The sequence below is a fragment of the Bos indicus x Bos taurus genome, chromosome 8, assembly GCF_003369695.1.
Source record: "Bos indicus x Bos taurus breed Angus x Brahman F1 hybrid chromosome 8, Bos_hybrid_MaternalHap_v2.0, whole genome shotgun sequence".
NCBI classification, from domain to species: domain Eukaryota; kingdom Metazoa; phylum Chordata; class Mammalia; order Artiodactyla; family Bovidae; genus Bos; species Bos indicus x Bos taurus.
In genome coordinates, this window is record NC_040083.1 from 64624776 (window position 1) to 64646289 (window position 21514).

Genomic DNA, 21514 nt, shown 5'->3' on the forward strand with positions numbered 1-21514 from the left:
TACACCTAACACTGGTTGGGCTCCTCTTGTATTCAGGCACTGTGCATAGACTTTCAAATTCTTTATTTTATTTAATTCCCACAACATTCTTTGGAGGTAGCAATTAGAATTCTTGTTTTATAGATAAGGATAAGGAAATGCAGAAAGATTAAAGGAGTGCCCAAGGCTCCACAGAGAAGTGGTGCTAACTAGAAGTTCCAGGGTGCCATTCCTGAGAAAAGAACGGGATCACTGCGGACATAACATAAACTATCAGGATGGATTGAGAAATAGCCGTCTACAGCCCCACTGTTAAAAGCGGAGAATGTAGTACAAAACAAGGACTCTTTTTACTTTAGATCATTGTTCAGTTTATGATTGATTTCTGGCGCTTGAGAGGACTTGGCGTTTTTAGAGTCTGCACAATGGAATTGTAGGGTCTAACCTCGGGCCTTATCAGTTTTCGACATTTAAGAAAATGAAAGAGAAGTCCCGGCGAAGGAGCACTGAAGGGAACAGTCTCATGTTCATGGCACAGAGAGATAGGGCACTGGGCTTCGCTTCCAGCATCCATCCCAGGGCAAGCCAGAAACTGCTTCTAACCCTAAGAGAGCAAACACCCTACTCTGAGCATCTCCAGGGCTGAGGCTTACCAGGGAAGTCAGCAGACCACTAGCAGTGGTTGTGTATCCCAGGGTTGTTCATTGAGGGTGTCTGGGCGGGTTTCACGGCACCACACTGGGTTTGTGAAGGCTGCCCAAAGCTGTGCGGGTACCGGTGCATTATGATGTTATCCCACTGGACAGATTGAACAGACCTATTTTTGTGTCTCTATCCTCACCCCCCGACGACTTTCTCTCGTAGGTCAAACACTGCTGAAGATAAGTTTGTGTTCTGCAATGGACTTGTCCTGCATCGACTTCAGTGCCTTCGTGGATTTGGGGAGTGGCTCGACTCCATTAAAGACTTTTCCTTAAGTTTGCAGAGCCTGAACCTTGATATCCAAGCCTTAGCCTGCCTGTCAGCACTGAGCATGGTCACAGGTAAGCGCCACCCTGACATGACGTGAAAGGACTGTGTCTCCCCCTCTCTCTCTTCCTGGCTTATGTTTGATTCTGGCTTTGGCTATCACACAAACACAGGAAATTAGGGAAATGATTGCCCCACTTTGCTGAAATCCACTGAGTTTGTTGTTGTTTAGACGCTCAGTCATGTCTGACTCTTTGCAACCCCATGGACTGTAGCCCACCAGGCTCCTCTGTTCATAGGCTTTCCCCGGCTAGAATACTGGAGTGGATTGCCATCTCCCTCTGTAGGGCATCTTCCCAACCAAGGGATCAAACCCACGCGTCCTGTATTGGCAGGGGGATTCTTTACACTGAACCACCAGAGAGGTCCCCCATTGCTGCTGCTGCTGCTAAGTCACTCAGTCGTGGCCGACTCTGTGCGACACCATAGACGGCAGCCCACCGGGCTCCACCGTCCCTGGGATTCTCCAGGCAAGAACACTGGAGTGGGTTGCTATTTCCTTCTCCAATGCATGAAAGTGAAAAGTGAAAGTGAAGTCACTTAGTCGTCTCTGACTCTCAGCGACCCCATGGACTGTAGCCCACCAGGCTCCTCCATCCATGGGATTTTCCAGGCAAGAGTACTGGAGTGGGGTGCCATTGCCTTCTCCGCCCCATTAGGTTTATCATAGTTTAAAACAGGAGACACACAGCTGCAACTTATTGTCATGAACTTCCAGGAAAGAAGATTCCCAGTGGGTTTGGTTATTGTCAGTAAACCCAGTTATATGAAAATCTAAATTTCCACAGGGTCACTGTGGGCAGTTGGACTCACTGCTTCAGGGTTATTTTTACAGCAGCTTTTGAAGGAAGATTACCGTAACCAGCCTGGTTCTCTGGGGCAGAGGGGTGGGTCTTCGCTTCTCTCCAGTCCTTGGCTAGTAACCCAAAGTAAAACCAAAGAACTACATACACATAAAACACACATTTATTTATTTACAGCTTTATTTAGCAGCTTTAATTGGCAGAGGACTGAGGAAAAAGGGTATTCATATACAGCAAAAATGGTTCAACTCAACTACTTTAAGGGTTTAAACCAGAAGCCTAGAACACATTCAGCTTCTCTGCTATGCCTTTCTCCCCCTAGATGTCTCTTCCTGTCTATCTTTTGGGAGGTAAATGATTCCAAGGCAGAATGACAAAGAAAAACAAAGGCATAGTGGATAAGAAAGGGAACACCATCTCCCTGTAGCTGCTTGAGGTCCTAGCTCCCCTCTGCTCCTTCATACTTTCAGAGTTTCCTGTTCGATCTCATCCTTCTTGCTCAAACTGTGGCCTGGTGAGGTAGTAACAGTAGATGGAGGCTCCAGAAGAGGCTAGCCAGAGCGGGTTTCACCTCCCATCCTTTTCATCAGACTCAAGTACAGGCTAGGTCATTGGACTGAGGATTAAGTTTCAGATTCTTGACATGCTCTTGGCTGTGGAAAACATGTTTTTTTAGGCTGGTGATGCATTTCACAGAGGGCCAAATGCATCCTGGGGCACACACGTGCCCTTCTCTCTGATGCATCAGAAATATGCTTACACACACCTCCTTGGGACGTCTCCTATTAGCTAAAGGGAGATGTGTCTGAGTACATTAACAGACTAAGCTGGTTCATCATCTGATGGTTTACATGAAGGCCAAGAAGAGTAAAGGTGTGTGCAATGGGAGGAACAGGACACCGGTTCCCTCAGGATTCCAAGTGGAAACTGACTCCTCCTGGTCTTTGGTCCTGAATGAGAAGTCTCCCTGCCAGAGGCTTCCAAGGAAACCATTGACAAAACAAAAAGTAACAGTTTCCAAGAGTACGGATTTGATTAAGGGGTCTTTCAAATGGCACACATAAGGGAGCACCTGAAGAAAATAAACACATTGAAGGCACAAACGTTTCACTCCAGCAGGACTGGAATGAACCTGGGTCAAAGGCTAGCTTTCCACTGAAGCTCTCCAGTTCAGTTTTAAAATCATTCAACTCTTCCTAGGACAGTTAAACCTTCAAAGCTAGAAAGTATGAAATTTAGTTAATTTAGAAAAACAGACACAAAACCCAGAGCCAGCTAACCTTTGCTTTCAGTGAGTAAAGCCAACACATTGCACATCTCTATGGAAATGGGTTTTGAGTATAGTTCATCGACAAGTATTCCCTCATCTAGGCACTCTGCTGCAATTCAGTGGATTTTCTGAGATGGTAACACATATCCCTGGAAGAGATAGAGCACGCAAAGGAATCCATGTGATACAAAGTGCTGAGTGCCAAGGTGGGGATGTGAGAGTGGGTACAAGGTGCTGAGAGACCCATGGTGGGAGATGGTCATCTCAAAAGAGGTAGTGTAAAAGAATCTAAAAAAGAGTGAATACATGTATACGTATAACAGAGTCAACTTGCTGTACACTTAGAACTAACACAACATTGTAAATCAACTATACTCCATTACAAAAAAAATTTTTTTAAGATGTAAATATATCCAAACCAGGAAAAAAAAAAAAAAAAGAGGCAGCATGAGCTGGTCTTTGATAAAAACATAGGATATCTCCAAGCTAAAATGGAAGGAGTGAGAATTCTAGGCATAAATATAAATTTGCTAAAGCCATTGAAAATGTGGCTGTCATACATTTCAAGTCTAAAAACCAGAGTGATGAGAAGTGAGACAGGTGTGATAGGTTAAGGTGAGGCACGGCATGGAGAACCTTTCACACTTGGATGAGAAGGTTGGGGTTTATCTTGAGAGCAGTGGGCATCCATAGAGAGGAGCATCATGGCCAGGCTTGCATTTTAGAAAAGTCTATCCTGACAGCTCCAAAATCACTGCAGATGGTGATTGCAGCCATGAAATTAAAAGATGCTTACTCTTGGGAAGGAAAGTTATCACCAACCTAGATAGCATATTGAAAAGCAGAGACATTACTTTGCCAACGAAGGTTCATCTAGTCAAGGCTATGGTTTTTCCAGTGGTCATGTATGGATGTGAGAGTTGGACTGTGAAGAAAGCTGAGTGCCGAAGAATTGATGCTTTTGAACTGTGGTGTTGGAGAAGACTCTTGAGAGTCCCTTGGACTGTAAGGAGATCTAGCCAGTCCATTCTAAAGGAGATCAGTCCTGGGTATTCTTTGGAAGGACTGATGCTAAAGCTGAAACTCCAGTACTTTGGCCACCTCATGCAAAGAGTTGACTCATTGGAAAAGACTCTGATGATGGGAGGGATTGGGAGCAGGAGAAAGGGATGACAGAGGATGAGATGGCTGGATGGCATCACCGACTCGATGGACATGAGATTGAGTGAACTCCGGGAGTTGGTGATGGACAGGGGGGCCTGGCATGCTGCGATTCATGGGGTCGCAAAGAGTCGGACATGACTGAGCGACTGAACTGAACTGACCCTGACAGCTGGTTTTGAGCACAGATTTTAGCAGGAAAGAGACTAAGAGGGAAAAAGCCAGTCCAGGTATGAAAGTTTGGTTTAAGAGGTGGTTCTGAGGCTGACATCTTTTTTTGTTTTACCCTTTAAGTAGAAATTAATAGACAACAGTGAGGTCACAGCATATGAGTGCCAGGCAATCCCAACCTCGAGAGATTGGCAGTTCAGTGTGGAGAATATGGACTAGGAATTAGGAGAAGGTGGTGCTAGTCCCATCTCTGCCTGCAGTTTGCTGTGTGTACAGCAGTTACAGATGCTTTGCTGCTGCAGCTGTTTAGTCAGTAAGATATGTCCAACTCTTTGTGATCCCACGGACTGTAACCCGCCAGGCTTCTCTTTGCATGGAATTTCCCAGGCAAGAATACTGGAGTGGGTTGCAATTTCCTTCTCCAGGGGATCTTCCCAACCTAGGGATCGAACTCACATCTCCTGCATTGCAGGCAGATCCTTTGCTGCTGAGCCAACTATAGCTGCTCAGCCTCTGCCCATTTATGTGGAGACTTGCTCAGGGAGGCAGCAGGTTGGCATGGCAGAAATTGCAAGGATTTTGGAGACCACCACCCCAGGTTTGAATCTGAGATCACATATTTAATGAGTGCATGCTACTGAGAAATGCATTTCTCTGAACTCAGTTTCCCCATCTGTAAAATGGGGATAATAATATCTATTCCCTCTGGTGGCAGCAAGGATGACAGGTAACTAGGTTTGTGATGTAGCCAAACTGGTTTCAGAACAGGTGCTCTCCCCATTTATCTTCCATCCTGGAGGGATAGTGACAGGGACTCCCTCAAAACAGGCACATGCCTGCCCTTTCCACAAACCCTAGCAGTCCAAAATCAAACTCGGCAGCATGAGGAAACAGGTGGTAGCCTTAGAAGGCAGTGTGTTTGGTGAATATATCCTAGGACGCTGGAGAGAGGCTGGAAGAAAGACAGAGATATTAAAGAAATTCGGCTCCACTTACCAGGCACTGACAAAGGGCCCAGTCCTTGATGGGGTGCTTCCAGGCCCTGCTGTCAGTCCCAAGGCCTGTGCAGAGCTGGTTGCTACAGGTGCTATAGTTATAATACACAAGAAAAACAAGGCCTCTTCTCCATTTCTGGATCTCTCAGAACTCTCTCTGTGATTTGCTGGTTAGGAGAGGGGTTGAAATGTGTGAAAACTTCAGGAAATGGCAGAAAAGGCAGTGCCTGAGCAACAGCAGTGCACTTTGTCATGGATATTAATTTTCATTTGAACGTGGGCTTCCCTGAAATCTTGACCTCTGAGAAAGCTCCATTGATCATAAAAGGTGATTGTGGAATATCAGTCGGGCCATTGGCAGGAGAAAATTTGTCCCCAAATTGTCTGCTCCAAACCACACAGAACTCATCAAAAGGAAATGGGGTTTTAGACATTTAATCAGTCTTGCTTCCAGGAAAGTTATTAAGAATCTCTACCACAATGGTAGTTTGTATAAACATGACATTTTTTCCTAATTCTTTTTTTTTTTTTCTTCCTCCACTTCTGTCTCTGTGCCCTGATAAAAAACTAGGTGGCGAGGTGGGGCAGGAAATGGTTTTTTTCAGATCACTCTCCTTTCGCACAGTAAAAGGAAGTTCCCCACAGTTGTGGTTGTCACATGTTTTTACGTGTTTTTACGTCCTCACTTTATCTACCCTAACCACTCCTATATTTCTGACATAGGAGTAGTGGAAACACTTTGCTTCTGATAGAATACCAATGAGGTGATATCTAGTTGCAGTTAAGTATGTGTAATAAATAAGAAGCCCCCTCCCAAATAAAAAGTTAGTATGGAATTACCATTTTATAAGTATTGTTCACTAAATAAATATTGAGGCCCTACTGTATGTGGGGCACGGTGACAGTCTCTAGGGATGCAAAGATGAGCCATGTGTGAATTCTGCTGTCAGAATTCACAGCAGAAAAGTGTATGGTCTACTAGGAAGTCATATGTGTTGATGTAGTGAACTCAGTGTATGGTAGTGAGTGCTCAGGTCCTTAAAAGGGATAGATTCAGGGCAGGGGAAGTTCAGATTACTGCTAGCACTTTGGGGGTAAAGGAAAATGGAGGTACTGGTCATGCATGGCTTCCCAAGCAGATGGCATCGAGAATGAGACCGTTTAGAGGAAGGACATTCCGCTGTGCAGTGGAGGAAACTGCACAGCAGGAGCGTGGCAGCGGAACTCTTCACAGTCTGGGGAAAAGCAAGGAGCTGGAGTTGCATTATGTATTTTTTTTATTTTTTCCTTTTCTTAAAGATTTTATTGGCGCATAGTTGATTTACAGTGTTGTGTTAGTTTCAGGTATACAGCAAAGTGAATCAGTTATACATATATCTACTGTTTTTCAGATTCTCTTCCCATATAGGCCATTATGCTATACAGTAGGTCTTTTAAATCCTATATGTAATCTCAGTAGAAAGAACAGAAAAACTAAAAGAGTACAAGCTACTGCCCTTGATGATGCTATATCTTAGAATGAGCATGAAAAAGAAGACATGAATCCACTGTGGGCCAAGGACTCCCTGCTTCTGATGGTGAGAGCTGACAGCATGTCCTGTACTCTGGGGAAATTTAAAGAATTTTCAGGGAAAAATATTGATTCTATGTAATATTTATCTTATGGCTTATGATTATGATCTAACCACAGAGTAAAATGCATTTCCCATAGAGTGAAAGGGGTTTCCCTGGTAGCTCAGCTGGTAAAGAATCTACCTGCAATGCAAGAGACCTGGATTCAATTCCTGGATCAGGAAAATCCCCTGGAGAAGGAATAGGCTACCCACTCCAGGATTTGCGGGTTTCCCTGGTGGCTCAGATAGTAAAGAATCCACCTGCAATGCAAGAGACCTGGGTTCGATCCCTGGGTTGGGAAGATCCCTTGGAGGAGGGCATGGCAACCCACTCCAGTATTCTTGCCTGGAGAATCCCCATGGACAGAGGAGCCTGGCGGGCTACAGTCATGGGGTCGCAAAGAGTTAGACACAACTGAGTGACTAAGCACAGCACATAGAGTTAAAAAGGAAGAACATTGGAAAGGCAGATTTAGACCAGCTAGTAGAGAGAATCTTGAGTGCCCAAATGCCATTTTGCAAGACACTACATTAAATCAGTGTTCCCCATGGCTTTCATTCCCTACTCACGTCTTCCATCAGGTAGAAACTATTCTTTTCTTTCTGTAGTCTTTCTCTTTTGTCTTATGGGAATGTGAACTCTGAGATTGAGGAGGGGGCAGAAAGCAGTGAAACAGTGACATGGCAGAACCCAGTAGGTGGCTGATCCTGCCACACCCTCCAGCACCTGTCTTCTCAGAGCTCCCCTGTTCACTCAGAATGGTTACCTGGTTACTGTTTTTCTGTCGCATATAGCCATCAGCTACATTGCAAGGAAAACTAAATGTAAAATTTGGCAGGGCCATATTAAAAAAAAAAATGGTAGTGGAGAAGGGGTGTCATGGCAGTTGGAGATTGGAGGACTGGGTTCAAGTCTTCACCATGCTTACTTCCTAACTGTGCAATTTGGGGCAAGTTCCTTACCCTCTCTGAATCTCAGTTTTCTCCTTTTTCACAGGGATAATGATGTCTACATGTAGGTTTTTTGTAAAGATTGAATGACTTAATGTGTACTTTACAGAAAAAAAAATTAGACAAATCTTTATTATTATTACCCTAAATGGCACAAGTTTTACTTCCAAGAAGAACTGGCAGTTTTAAGAATCCATAAGTCACTTCAATCATGTTTGACTCTTTGCAGTGTTGTGGCCTGTAGCCAGCTGGGTTCCTCTTTCTGTGGGTTTTTCCAGGCAAGAATACCGGGGTGGGTTGCCATTTCCTACTCCAGGGGATCTTCCCGACCCAGGAATCGAACCCGCATCTCTCATGTCTCCTGCATTGGCAGGTGGATTCTTTACCACTGGCACCACCTTTGAAGTCCCCCAAAATGTTGATGCTTCCCTACAGTTGTTTGTGCACATCACATTAAGCAATTTCTTTGGGTCTTTCTTTTCCAGCTAGAGTCAGGATTTCTTAAGGGAAGGGAGAGGTTTATTCATCTTTATAATTACTTTTGCATTGAAAAGTGTCTGGCATAAGGTAAATATTGCTTGAATGAATGGGTTAATTGTGAATTGCAGAAAGTGTCCCAAATTAGGAAAATCTGTGTTATTTATTTTTAGTCCACTACTTTATTATTAGAAGATAGTCAGAATTCTTGAGAACTACCTTATTTTAATTCAGAGTGGCTCTATATTTATTGAACATCTGCTATGTGCCAGGCATAAAATCCTTTATCCTTGAAGAATCTGTGGTCTCACTGGGGAGACAGACACCTGCTCTAATAAATCAAAGACAGCCTGAAATGCACTATTACAGCCTGAGCACAGGTTGCTGACTGACTTGTGGTTTCCTGATCAGTGTGGGCTCAGCGTCTATGGGACTGCCCATCAGGAAAGGATGTTATGACATGAGAAGTAGCAGTGAGATGACTTCCCAGAGAAAGAAGTAGAACTCTGAGCAGGAAGTCCTGTTTGTTAGTGGGTGTCTGAGTTACACACACATCTCTCCCCAAGTGCTCTCTTATCCTTCCCCTTTGGCTCGACCTATATTATTGTTGTTACTGAGTTGGCCTGTGCCAGGGCCTGTTCAAAGTCAAAAGAAGTTACTTTTCCTTATTGAGGCTGCTAATGGTACCATCACTCCTTTCCTTACCCCCTGATCCTTGCCATGAGGAAGAGGATTTGGCATTTCTTGTGTGGGCCTAAGAGGCAGAACTGTAAACTGTAGGAAGGCAAAATTTAGCTCAACATAAGGAAAGCTTTCTAAAAGACAGAACTATTTGAAATTGGAATAAGCAGCGATGCTGAGTTCCTGCCTAGAGGAGTGAGATTTACAGAGATTGAATGAATGCTAGTTGTATGCTGTATCAAACATCTTATGGGGACCGGGATTGACTGTAATAACAGCTTCTCCAACTTTCACGTGCATGCACATTATTGGACATCTTGTTAAACTGCAAATAAGAACCATACAATAGTGAGAAAGTGAGCAACAGTCCATGGGGTTTACATTTAATGGAAGAGGCAGGCACTGGTCACAAAAAAATATCTGATTTCAACCTATTATATCCTTCAAAGGGAAAAAAAAATAGAGAAAATGCCATGGGAGAACAAGATCTAGATTTGGAGTAAAAAGGGAAGCTTCCTTGAAGAAATATTTGGTCTGTAATCTACAGGATGAATACATGTTAACCTGGTGAAGAGGGAAGAACAGGAGCACAAAGCTAAATAGCTTCATTTTTTCACTCAGTCTCTCCCCATCTCTCTCTGTTTCGTACCTTCTCCTTCCCTCCCTCCCACCCCTTCTCCCCACTGCCTGTCTCCCTGCCTCCCTGCCTTCCTCTCTCTCCTAGCAGAGATGTCTACTGCATGGCTAGCTAGAATGCACAGGAATCCAGCAGTGTCTTTAGATACTAACACGAGGCAGGTTAGGAGTGCAATCTGTTGTTGCTCGCTTTGTTCACTGTTCTAATCCCAGTGGCTATAATACTGCTTGGCACAGAAAGTGAAAAGTTGCTCAGTGGTGTCCAACTCTTTATGACCCCATGGACTGTAGCCCACCAGCCTCCTCTGTCTGTGGGATTCTCCAGGCAAGAATACTGGAGTGGGTTACCATGCCCTTCTCAAGGGGATTTTCCTGACTCAGGGGTCAAACCCAGGTCTGCCGCATTGTAGGCAGATTCTTTACCATCTGAGCCACCAGGGAAGTTGTTGCTCTGCTTTGTACACTGTTCTAACCCCAGTGGCTATAAAGCTGCTTGGCACAGAACAGATACTCAAATATTTGTTGAAAGAAGCAATTAGTCAATTAGCTAATTAGATACACAGAAAGTAGGAGGGAGTTACAGGGTGGCTGAGTTCATCTCAGGAAGAGAAGGGACATTCTAACAATGTTCAAGGCAACCAGATATAATAGAAATATCTCTGGACTTGGCATGAAAGAAATGAGCCACTTGTTAATTTTAACTGTGGCAAATCACCTAACTCTCTGTGCCTTAACCTTCTTATTCATTGAATAAAGATTATCTTTGCCCTGACTAGTTCATAGAATTATGGTGAATAAAATAATAAAAAAATAATAATGTAAAGTACTATTAAATATATTTTTATTATCAGGGTGTAAAAGTAAACTCCCAGTCTGGCTGGTGTCAGGCACTTTCTTTGTGGTATCTTGTAGTGGAGACTCTTGTCTTAGGAGAGAGTTTGAACTAAATGACTCAAATGCTTTCCAATTCATATATTCTATGGTTATGACACATAAATCCATATGTGTGGGCATGCATGCTCATTCCGACTCTGCAACCCTAAGGACTGGAACCTGCCAGGCTCCTCTGTCCATGGAATTCTCCAGGCAAGAATACTGGAGTGGGTTGCCATTTCCTCCTCCAGGGGATCTTACCGACCTAGGGATCGAACCCACATCTCTGGCATCTCCTGCTTTGGCAGGCAGATTCTTTACAGAATCTGTATTTTAAAGTTATGAGTACATGAAGCTGATTTAAAATACATATTGGATAAAAATGATGTAGATCAAAATGCAAGAAATACTGAGAAGCTTGCTTTACTTAATTGGACAAAGATCTTAAACTGAAATCTGTATATAGGAAGGGGGAAAATCCAAATGTCTAATTTCCCCTACAATTTATGAACTCTCTGTATATCAGCTCTGCAGCCATGTTTACCAAGCTGCAATAAGAAAGGGAGGTTCCCTTAAACTAAAATGTCAGCGATTGGGGTTTTCAGGAATTTCAGATTATTGGGAAGGTCTCAGACACTTAGTGACTCCCTAGAGATCTGAAAATCTTACTGACTGCTGGCAGTAGTTTGCCTGGAGACTGAATTTTATTTCAACCCTTTTGAAAGAGTAAAGAAGCCACAAATCCAGTAGCTGTTCAACACAACAAAGAAGGTGCCTTTGGCTTCTAACAGGAGTGTCTCTGAATTCCTCAAGGAATTCCAGGCCTAGGGTTGATCCAGCTGGCAGGAGGTATCGATCTCCACTTGAATTCACTGAATAAATAATGGTTGCCATAGTTATCGAGCAGTCACAACTGGTTGGAGAGCAGGGAAAACTCTGAGGCACCTTCTGCGAGTTTGGCCACGAGAAAGTCTGGTTACAGGGTTCCATAATCAACCCCCTCCTGAAATCCAGCCCACACATTGCTCAGTTTCTTTCTTCTGATAATGAATATAGGATCCTGAATATAGTGCAAGACATGAGGCATGGAAGGGAAGGGAAAGCTTAAATCAATGGATTGGTATTTTATTCTGGGAAAAGCATCTCTCCCTGCATTATGAACCTAATTTGATATATCTCAGGATTTAATAGAATTTACTATCAGCAGGATGACTGTTTGATCATGTTACAGCAACGAAAAGGTTTCACAAAGGACCAAATCCCAGTTTGTTCTCTTTTAACATTGTTTGTTATACCAATACCATTAACCTGGATATTTTAAAAGAAAAGAGTGATCTGACAGTCTCATGAATATTTTCACTTTTCTGTTTCCATTCACTCTTCTCTGTGTGTGTTCAGTCGCTCAGTCGTGTCTGACTCTTTGCAACCCCATGGACTGTAGCCCACCAGGCTTCTCAGTCCATAGATTTTTCCAGGCAAAAATACTGGAGTGGGTTGCCATTTCCTACTCCATTCACCCTTCTCTAGATATCAGAATAATTTTTGCATAGGTGGTAGCACAGCTTAGATACCATTTTGTATTCCATTCTTTATTTAATGTAATAGTATATATTTCCCCATGTTGCTTCACAGCCTTTATGTCCTTTTTGATGTCTCCAGAATCTTCCATTATGAGGACATACTGTTTTTTACTCAGCACTTTCCCTATTTTTCTTCACTTTATCCCTTTCTCTTTTTTTTTTTTAATTGGAGTATAATTGCTTTGCAGTGTTGTATTAGTTTCTGCCGTACAATAAAGTGAATCAGGCATATGTATACATATATCCCTTCCCTCTTGGGCCTCCCTTCTTCACCCACATTCCACCCCTCTAATTCATCACAGAACACCGAACTGAACTCTCCACGCTATACAGTAGCTTCCCACTAGCTATCCATTTTATATTTGGTAATGTATTTATGTCAAACCTAATCTCCCAGTACATCCCACCCTCCCCTTCCCCATCCTCCACATCCACACGCCAGTTCTCTACATCTGCATTTCTACTCCTGCCCTGCAGATAAGTTCATCTATGCAAATTTTCTAGATTCTAGGTGATGCCACCCCAAGTGTCTTCTTGCATAGTCTTATTCTTTTGTTCAACATTTTCTTCAGATAAATTCCCAAGAGTGGGATTACTTGGTCAGAGACTATGGACATTTTATAGCTTTTGAAATTTGCTGCCAAGTTTGCAGCCAGATTTTTTGCTCTTGAGGTTGACAATAGGCAGCACTAGTGGTAAAGAACCTGCCTGCAGTGCAAGAGACCTAGATTTGATCCCTGGGTTAGGAAGATTCAGGAAGATCCTCTGGAAAAGGGGATGGCTACCCACTTCAGTGTTCTTGCCTGGAGAATTCCATGGACAGAGAGGCCTGGTGGGCTACAGTCCATGGGGTCGCAAAGAGCCAGACATGACTGAACGACTAAGCACAGCACAGCACAGCATACTGAGAGAAAGAGGGCTTCCCAGGTGGCGCTAGTGCTAAAGAACCCACCTGCCAATGCAAGAGACATCAGAGATGTGAGTTTGATCCCTGGGTCAGGAAGATCCTCTGGAGTAGGAAATAGCAACACACTCCGGTATTCTTGCCTGGAGAATTCCATGAACAAAGCAGCCTGGCGAGCTACAGTCCATGGGGTCTCAAAGAGTCAGACATGACTGAAGTGACTTAGCATGCACATACTGAGAGATGAAAACTTTGACTGAGATAACAGGGGCCAACGTCTTCTTTCAGGAAAGAGGCTCTGAAATCTACACGCTGAGGGAGAGCAAACTGATTGGCACTGGATGTCAGGCTCCTTTTTGTTCACAGGAGATACAACATTGCTCTGGAACCAGAGGACAGAGGCTGCCTCAGAAGACTGGGTTCAAATCCCAGTTCTTAGCAGTTGTGTGACTTTGGGAAAACCATTTAACCATCTATACAAAATAAGACATCATACTATTTAACATAGGGATAATTTTATATATTATTTTATAAAATATAAGATTACTGGTGTTCATGTCTTGCCACATTATGAAATGCTTGCATTACCTCCTCAGGTCCCCCTCTTCTTCTCTTTGACTTTTCCATCTTCACACATGAGAAACATGTGCCACGTATAAGTCAGTAGGAGTATGCGAGTGGGGAGGGAGGGGATAAAGAAAAGAAAATCTAGATTCTTCTCAATGCTGGTTAGCATGAAAACACAAGAATGCGCTTTGTATTGGGGCAGCTTTTGCATTCACAAATGGAAAATTACAGCCCCCACTACCAAGTGAGTCTGTCAGGATGGCAAGATTTTTTCATTTACCTGGATGTGTGTCTGTGTCACTCTGAAAAGAGTTGCTTCCTCATGGGGCTTTTGTAAGGCCTCTGTCAGATGATGTGTGCAAAATAGTAACCACCCTGTTATTCATTCACTGTGGCTCTGTGCTGGGAACTGTGTGTTTCATCTGTGTTATTCTCCCAAGCTGGTCCTCCTAGAAAGTCTGAATTGGGTATGATTATTATCTTCATTTTGTAAGGAAATCATGGCTTAGACGTTAAGGGACTCTAGGGGACACTGAGTAAGTGACAGGACTGAGATTCAGTCCCTAGTGCTGTTTGATACTGTGTGCGTGCCTGCTAAGTCACTTCAGTGGTATCCAACTCTTTGCGACCCTGTGGACTATGTATGACCCGCCAGGTTCTTCTGTCCATGGGGATTCTCTAGGCAAGAATACTGGAGAGGGTTGCCATGCCCTCCTCCAGGGCATTTTCCCGACCCAGGAATCGGACCCGTGTCTCTTATGTCTCCTGCGTTGGCAGGCGGGTTCTCTACCACTCGCACCACCTGGGAAGCTGCATTTGATACTTAAGGCCATGAACTACCTCTAAGAGGAAGGGCACTATGACTGTAAAATGCCATCCCAACTGGCAGAACAGGACACAGTCCTCTGTTAGGGATTCAGGGTTTTTTAAGATGTAACTGCCTCCTAAATTTTCCTATCCTTTTCTATCCCTCTGCAGAACGACATGGGTTAAAAGAACCAAAGAGAGTGGAGGAGCTATGCAACAAGATCACAAGCAGCTTAAAAGAGCACCAGAGTAAGGGCCAGGCTTTGGAGCCCACTGAGCCCAAGGTCCTGCGTGCCCTGGTAGAACTGAAGAAGATCTGCACCCTGGGCCTCCAGCGCATCTTCTACCTGAAGCTGGAAGACTTGGTGTCCCCACCTTCCATCATCGACAAGCTCTTCCTGGACACCCTGCCTTTCTGAGCAGGAGCAGCCTGAGCAGGGAGCTGCCTCATCTGCTAGCAGCTGCTTGCTAAGTAGCAGAGGGAGGGGGTCTGGACACCTACCATTTTCTGTCCTTCCTTAAGAGAGAAAACAAGCTCCTGTTGAAATGAAAGACATTTTTTTTTTTTTTTTCTGGCACTTTTCCTTACATCTGAAAGCCAGAAAACTTGCAAAGTATTGTGTTGGGGTTGTGTTTTATATTTAGGTTTTGGGGTTGGGATGGGAGGTGGGTATAGTTCATGAGGGTTTTCTAAGAAATTGCTAACAAAGCACTTTTGGACAATGCTATCCCAGCAGGAAAAAAAAAAGGATAATATAACTGTTTTGAAACTCTTTTGGGGGAATACAATTATAGTTGGTTTGTATTTAAAAACAAGAACAGCCAAGGGTTGTTCTCCAGGGTAGGATGTGTCTTGAGACTGATCCCTTTAGAATACACTTCTTGTATCAAGGGTATGTATGTGGTGCAAACAAAGCAGAACTTTCCTCTTCGTAGTTTCTTTCTTCCTTTATTTTAACAAATGGTGAAAGATGGAGGATTACCTATACATCAGACATAGCAAAATGATAATGGCTGTTCGCTTCCATATACAAGTGCAATTTTTAAAGTGCTGTCTTACTAAGTCTTGTTTATTAACTCTCCTTTATTTTGTATGGAAATAAAAAGGAGGCAGTCAGGTTAGCAAATGACACATGCTAATTTCCCTAGCAGAGGCTCTGTCCACCTGCCCTGTAGAACCCTTCTGAGGTTTGGTCCATCCAAGATTTTAGGCCATTCTTGATGGATCCAGACCCCTGCCCTAACTGTCCAACTGTCCTAAAGAGGGCTCAGATTATAAGACGGATTGCCACACAGCTTCTTTTTTGTCATGTTTTGTAAATCCTGCCAGAGTTCCCTAAACTTGCTTCAATTATAGAAACTGACTGGCATTCATTCAGAAGCCCCAGGAGCATTCAATAAGTTTCAAGTATATTGAACCCTAGATAAGAACATGCAAATAAGTAGGAATGGATCATACAGGGTAAGCACCAGGGATAATAAGGTTTTTTAAAATATATATAATTTAATTTTTGTTATTGGTTAATGAGACAATTTTGGAGAACAGGCAAGTCTTATTATAAAAAAAAATAGTGTGAATGTAAGTACTAGAAAGAATTAGTGGGCTGCGTTTCAACATTCCGTGTTCGTACTCCCTTTTGTATGTTTATACTGTTAATGCCATATTATTATGAGATAATTTGTTGCATAGTGTCCTTATTTGTATAAACATTTGTATGCACGTTATATTGTAATAGCTTTGCCTGTATTTATTGCAAGACCACCAGCTCCCGGAAGCTGAGTTACAGAGTACTTAAATGGGGTGTTCACAGTGAACTTGGATACACCACTTAGAAATTAAATAAGCAAATATATATATAAATATAGCAGGTTACATATATATTTATAATGTGTCTTTTTATTAACCATTTGTAAAATAAATGTTACTTTCCATGCGGTTATTTTATGGTTCATTTGCAGTGACTTTTAAGGCAGTACTGTTTAGCACTTTGATATTAAAATTTTGCTTATGTTTTGCTAAATTCAAATAATGTTTGAAGATTTTTAGGTCTAAAAGTAACTTTATATTATATATATACTCTGTATCAAGTCAAAATATCTTTGGCCATTTTGCTAAGAAACAAACTTTGAATGTCAAACTGATGTCATAGTAGTTTTTGTTAGCTTTGAATCATTTTTGCTTTAGTCTTTTTAAAGGAAACATAACAAAACTATGCTGTTTATATTGTCATTAAATTATACAATCAAACAAATGCCAAATGATTGCCTAATTGCTGCAAAGGAGAGTCCAGATAGCAAATCGTATATCTTTTTTTCCAAGTGTCATTCTGATATTTGATCTTGTCTTATGTTTGTGTGAGCTTTTGTGAGAGATTATTTTTATATTAATATCAAGATGATAGGATCTGGAATGTTAGGATCTTGGAATGTTAGAAGGGGCCTGACTTGTCAACTAGTTCAACCCTCCCTGAAATTCATAGAGAAGAGAACTGGGGCCCAGCAAAAGGCAGAGTTATGCAAGATCAAACAGCTGGTAACAAAATCAAGACTAGGACCTAATTCTTCTTTCCATGGTCTTCTTACTTAATTTACTTCATCTACAGGAAAACAGGCTTTTAAAAATAACCACTAATACTTACATTTTACCATGAGTAAAGTAGTACTTTTGCAGTAATTTTTTGAGTTTATATGCAGACATAATAGACATTACTAAATATCAGGAAAGCTAACATTTCATACAAGGTAGCTTCAGACCGAATTCAAGTTGAATTTGAATAAATTAGAAATGCTGTGCATACATATAACCCCTTTGTGCACTGTTAGTCTTAGAATGTTAATCCTTGTTTTTTGTCATGTCTGTAAAGGAGAAACAAAACAAAAAACCAGAGCCCTAGAGAAATGCTGTCACTTTTTATTTTTACACCCATTGGATTTAAGGAAAAGACTTTTTAGTCGATATTGATTGGTTGGAAGGAATGAAGAAAGTTTTTAGTTATAGGTCCAGACACTAGTGCTGAAAATAAAGATTATAGCCAGTGTTCTTCTGTCTTCCATAGTTACTACAACTATGAGAGCCCCCCAAACCCCCACCAAGTCATCTATCAATTCAGCTCTCTTTTTTTTTTTGGTCTTAATGTTGACACACAAGTTTATACAGAGTGGATTACCGAACTAGCTCAGAAGAGGACAGCAAAGAATTAAAGCAGGTGATCTTCCCTTGTGGGAGAGCTCTCTCAGTGCTAATATGCCTTCTGTGGGCAGAAATCAGGAATCCACCAGCTGTTAATGGAGAGTGCCTTGCTTCCATTTCAGACAGCAGAGTTTTCCAAAGTTTCTCTGCTCCTCTAACAGCATTGCTCTTTAGTGGGTGTTAACATTGTGTTTGAAAGAAATGCTCTTGTACATTAACAATGTAGATTTAAATGATTAAATTAAATTACATTGTATCAATGGCTACTGGTCTGTTGAATAAGCACGCTTCATTTAACGGTATTTTCTTAATCATTTATATAATGGTATTTGCTGTGAACTCTTAAAGTGAAGAAAGTGAAAGTGTTAGTAACTCAGTCATGTCCGACTCTTTGCAACCCCATGTGAACTCTTAAACATATCTCAAATGGATTTTTTAAAGGCTTACTAGTGCTGAAAAATTAATAGGCATTCTGAATCAGAAATATATTAAACTTCACTGATTGGGAAGAGGGACATTCTAAATTCAATAACTATCTATTGATTACTTCCTGCAAGCAAAGCACAATTGGGCGCTTTGAGGAGATACAAACATGCAGTGTATGAAGCTTTTGCTTTCAACTGTATATAGTGGAGTTAACAATTTGTTGCCTAAAAGTATCATTTAGGCATGTAAAGGATTTCTTTCTGTTTCAAATTAATGGGATATCAGTTATTTGTGAACCAGAATTTATAAGAATCCGGGTTAGAGTTCTCAAAGATTGATTGGTACTCGGCCTTTTGCTTAGAAACGCCCCGGTGGGCAATGCAAATACAACTTTTATTCAACACTGGCCGAAACATACAGGCTTCCCAGGTGGCGCTAGTGGTTAAGAACCTGACTGCCAATGCAGGAGACTTAAGAGACACGGATTTGATCCCTGAGTGGGGAAGATCCCCTGGAGGAGGGCATGGCAACCCACTCCATATCCTTGCCTGGAGAATCTGATGGACAGAGGAGCCTGGCAGTCTACAGGGTTGCAAAGAGTCGGACATGACTGAAATGACTTAGCATATCCCAAATATATATTCCAAGTGAGTACAAATATTTTTTAATTGGCATATAATTGCTTTACAATGTTGTGTTTCTGCTATACAAAGAAATGAATCAGCTATATGTATACGTATATCCCTTCCCTCTTGGCTTTCCCTCCCCACCCCCATCCCACCCCTCTAGGTCATCACAGAGCATCAAGCTGAGCTCCCTGTGCTCCCTTTACAGGAGGTTCCCATTAGCTATCTATTTTACACATGGAAGTGTATTTATGTCAAACCTAATCTCACAGTTCCAAATATGGGTTTTTTTAATGCACGGATAGCTCAAAAACAGAAATGTGGGAGTTCTCATGATTTTCTTTATTGGTTCATACATAAAGTATTTTCTGTGACATCTAGGTGCTGTGTGTGGTCTAGGAGCCAAACACTTCTCTCTGCTTCTTGACAGTACCTTCATTCCTCAACTATAAAATATTGTAAGAATAGAATGAGAGATATAGTAAGCACCATCTTGCATACAAATTCAAATGTCAATGTCTGGACCAAAGGGATAAAAGAGAAGGGGAGTGGAGAAGCTCTTTCTCTGGGGACTCTAGGGACAAAAGTCTGGTTTGAGTGGGGAAGGCGGCAAGAAAGATTAGTTTTAGATAAGGGGCATATGCCTATGGATGAATTTCCATAGGTTAAATGGACAAAGATAACACAAGAATTATTTTTGTGCACAATTTTGATTGACTTTTTAAAAAATATGGTAAAACACACAGAAAACATACCATTTTAACCATTTTTAAATGTACAGTGATGTTAAGACCACATATTATTGTTTAAACAATCTCTGGAACTCTTCTTACAGAACTGAAGCTCTGTTCCCATTAAACAATAACTCTCTATTCCTCCCTCCCACAGCCCTGGTAACCAATATTCTTCTTCCTGTTTCTATGAATCTGACTACCTAGGTACCTCATATGAGTGGAGTTAGTCCTCTTGTGTCTGGCTTATTTTACCTAGCATAATGTTCTCAAGATTCAGCATGCTATAGCACATGTCAGAGTTTCCTTCCTTCTTAAGGCTAAATAATATTCCATAACAAATAATATATCACACCTTGTCACGTGTCAATGGACACTTGATTTGTTTCCTCCTTTTATACTGATGTGAACATGCATGTACAAATATATCTTTTCAACACTTTGCTTTCAATTCTTTTGACTAAACATTGACTTTTGAGCTTATAAAAAGCATAATGCAAATTATTTTCAAAGATAATCTTGATTATATGTGATTTTTTTGCCTTAGGCACTGATTTCACACTCTCCCCCATTTTTTTTCTATCAGGTAGCTTCGTGACCAAGCTACTTATAAACTTTTGTTCTAAGACTAGGAGAAAAATGGAAAAGAACAAAGTCAAAAAACAGAGAATACAAAAATCTGAGAGTATTAAATAGTCTATCATCTTGTCCAAATATTTGAAAAAGTCTGTACTTTGCCCAGTAGGTTGAAAATCTCATCAGGCTTCAAAGAGGGTGGTTCTTGTACCATCTACTATCTGACACCCCTCACCATGAACAAAATCCTTCAAAAGATACTTCAGAAAATTATTCTTCAGTGTCATCCTGAACTGCATTGTGACGTTACTATAAACAATACTTTTGTGTGTTCTATTCAGTTAGTTTTGCAAGCACACTGACATTTTTTTTTTTTTTTTAAATCTCAGCCTATTTCATGGCTCTAACAGTCAGCCCAGGGATCACTAGCCCCTTAACCTGATCACCTGCCGTGATGCTGGTCATCCTCCAGGCTGGGGTTCTAAGGGTATTTGATTTGAGGAGAAGAGGAGACTCAACGCTTATTAGGCATCTGTTATGTGTGCCAGCTATCCTGATAGAAATACTCATCCATGACATCACTTAATGCTCACTGCTTCTGAGGTGTCATTATCCCCTGTCTGAAAATGGTGAAGGGAGCTAGGAGAGGTTGAGTACCTTGCCTGACATCCCGTGAGATTTGAATGCATGTCTATATGGCTACAAAACCTCTGGCAGCCTTCCTGAAACTTAGTCTTTAGACCCCTGCCTCCTCTCTGAGCACAGAGATCATTTACCCTGAGTTCCTTGCTCATCAGCAAGTGGTAAGAAACTCTACCCAAGCACAGAGCTACTAGCCTATACTCTGTCACAACCTCATTTTCTCTTTCTGTCAAACTTACCACCTGTCCTACTAATTCTTCAGCCTCCTTGACTCAAGGTATCCACCATTTTGTCTCCAGGAACTCTGTCCCTCATTAGCCTTAGACTGCAGAGCCTTGTAATACGGAAGCTCTGCTCCACTGTTGGAGTTCCTTTCCTGTGCTTTCCCCCTCTAAATACAAATGTTCTCTGTCCTCAGAGTGGACTTCAATCATTGAACGCTTCGCAGCTCTTTCCTGCCCCCAGCCAACTTCCCAATTTCCACTTGATTTAAAACTTACACTCAGGCTCTGTCGTCAACGGCCTCAAAGATGTCCTCCTTCAGATTCTAGAGTCACCTCTCTGTCCCCTTCTGACCATGATCACTAAACGCAGAAAGAGTGGCCTCCTGATCCCCAGAACCTACTTTCTTTGTCCCTGAAGAGGGGTGCTATAGCAAGCAGAGAACCAGGCAGTCCTTGACAATCTCAGAGTTGTTCTCTTCCCAGTAGCCAGGCCTTCATTTTGCACATTGAATATATGTGTTCCTAACACAATTTCCACCTTTTGTTCCTAAAATCCTAATTTCTTCACTCTGATTATTCCACCCTTGCCCATTTTTTCCTGC

General features: G+C 42.0%; 1 protein-coding gene across 2 annotated transcripts in view; it reads left to right on the forward strand.

Annotated features, from left to right (window-relative positions):
• The window catches only part of NR4A3 (nuclear receptor subfamily 4 group A member 3), a 42389-nt gene extending 24438 nt beyond the window's left edge, over positions 1-17951 (forward strand). For both annotated transcript variants that reach the window (XM_027549759.1, XM_027549760.1), the window contains 2 exons: positions 844-1022; positions 14669-17951. In XM_027549759.1, the coding sequence (XP_027405560.1) occupies positions 844-1022; positions 14669-14916 (427 nt within the window). In that variant the 3' untranslated portion in view covers positions 14917-17951. The remainder of the gene's footprint in view (positions 1-843; positions 1023-14668) is intronic.
• Positions 17952-21514: the final 3563 nt, after the last annotated feature.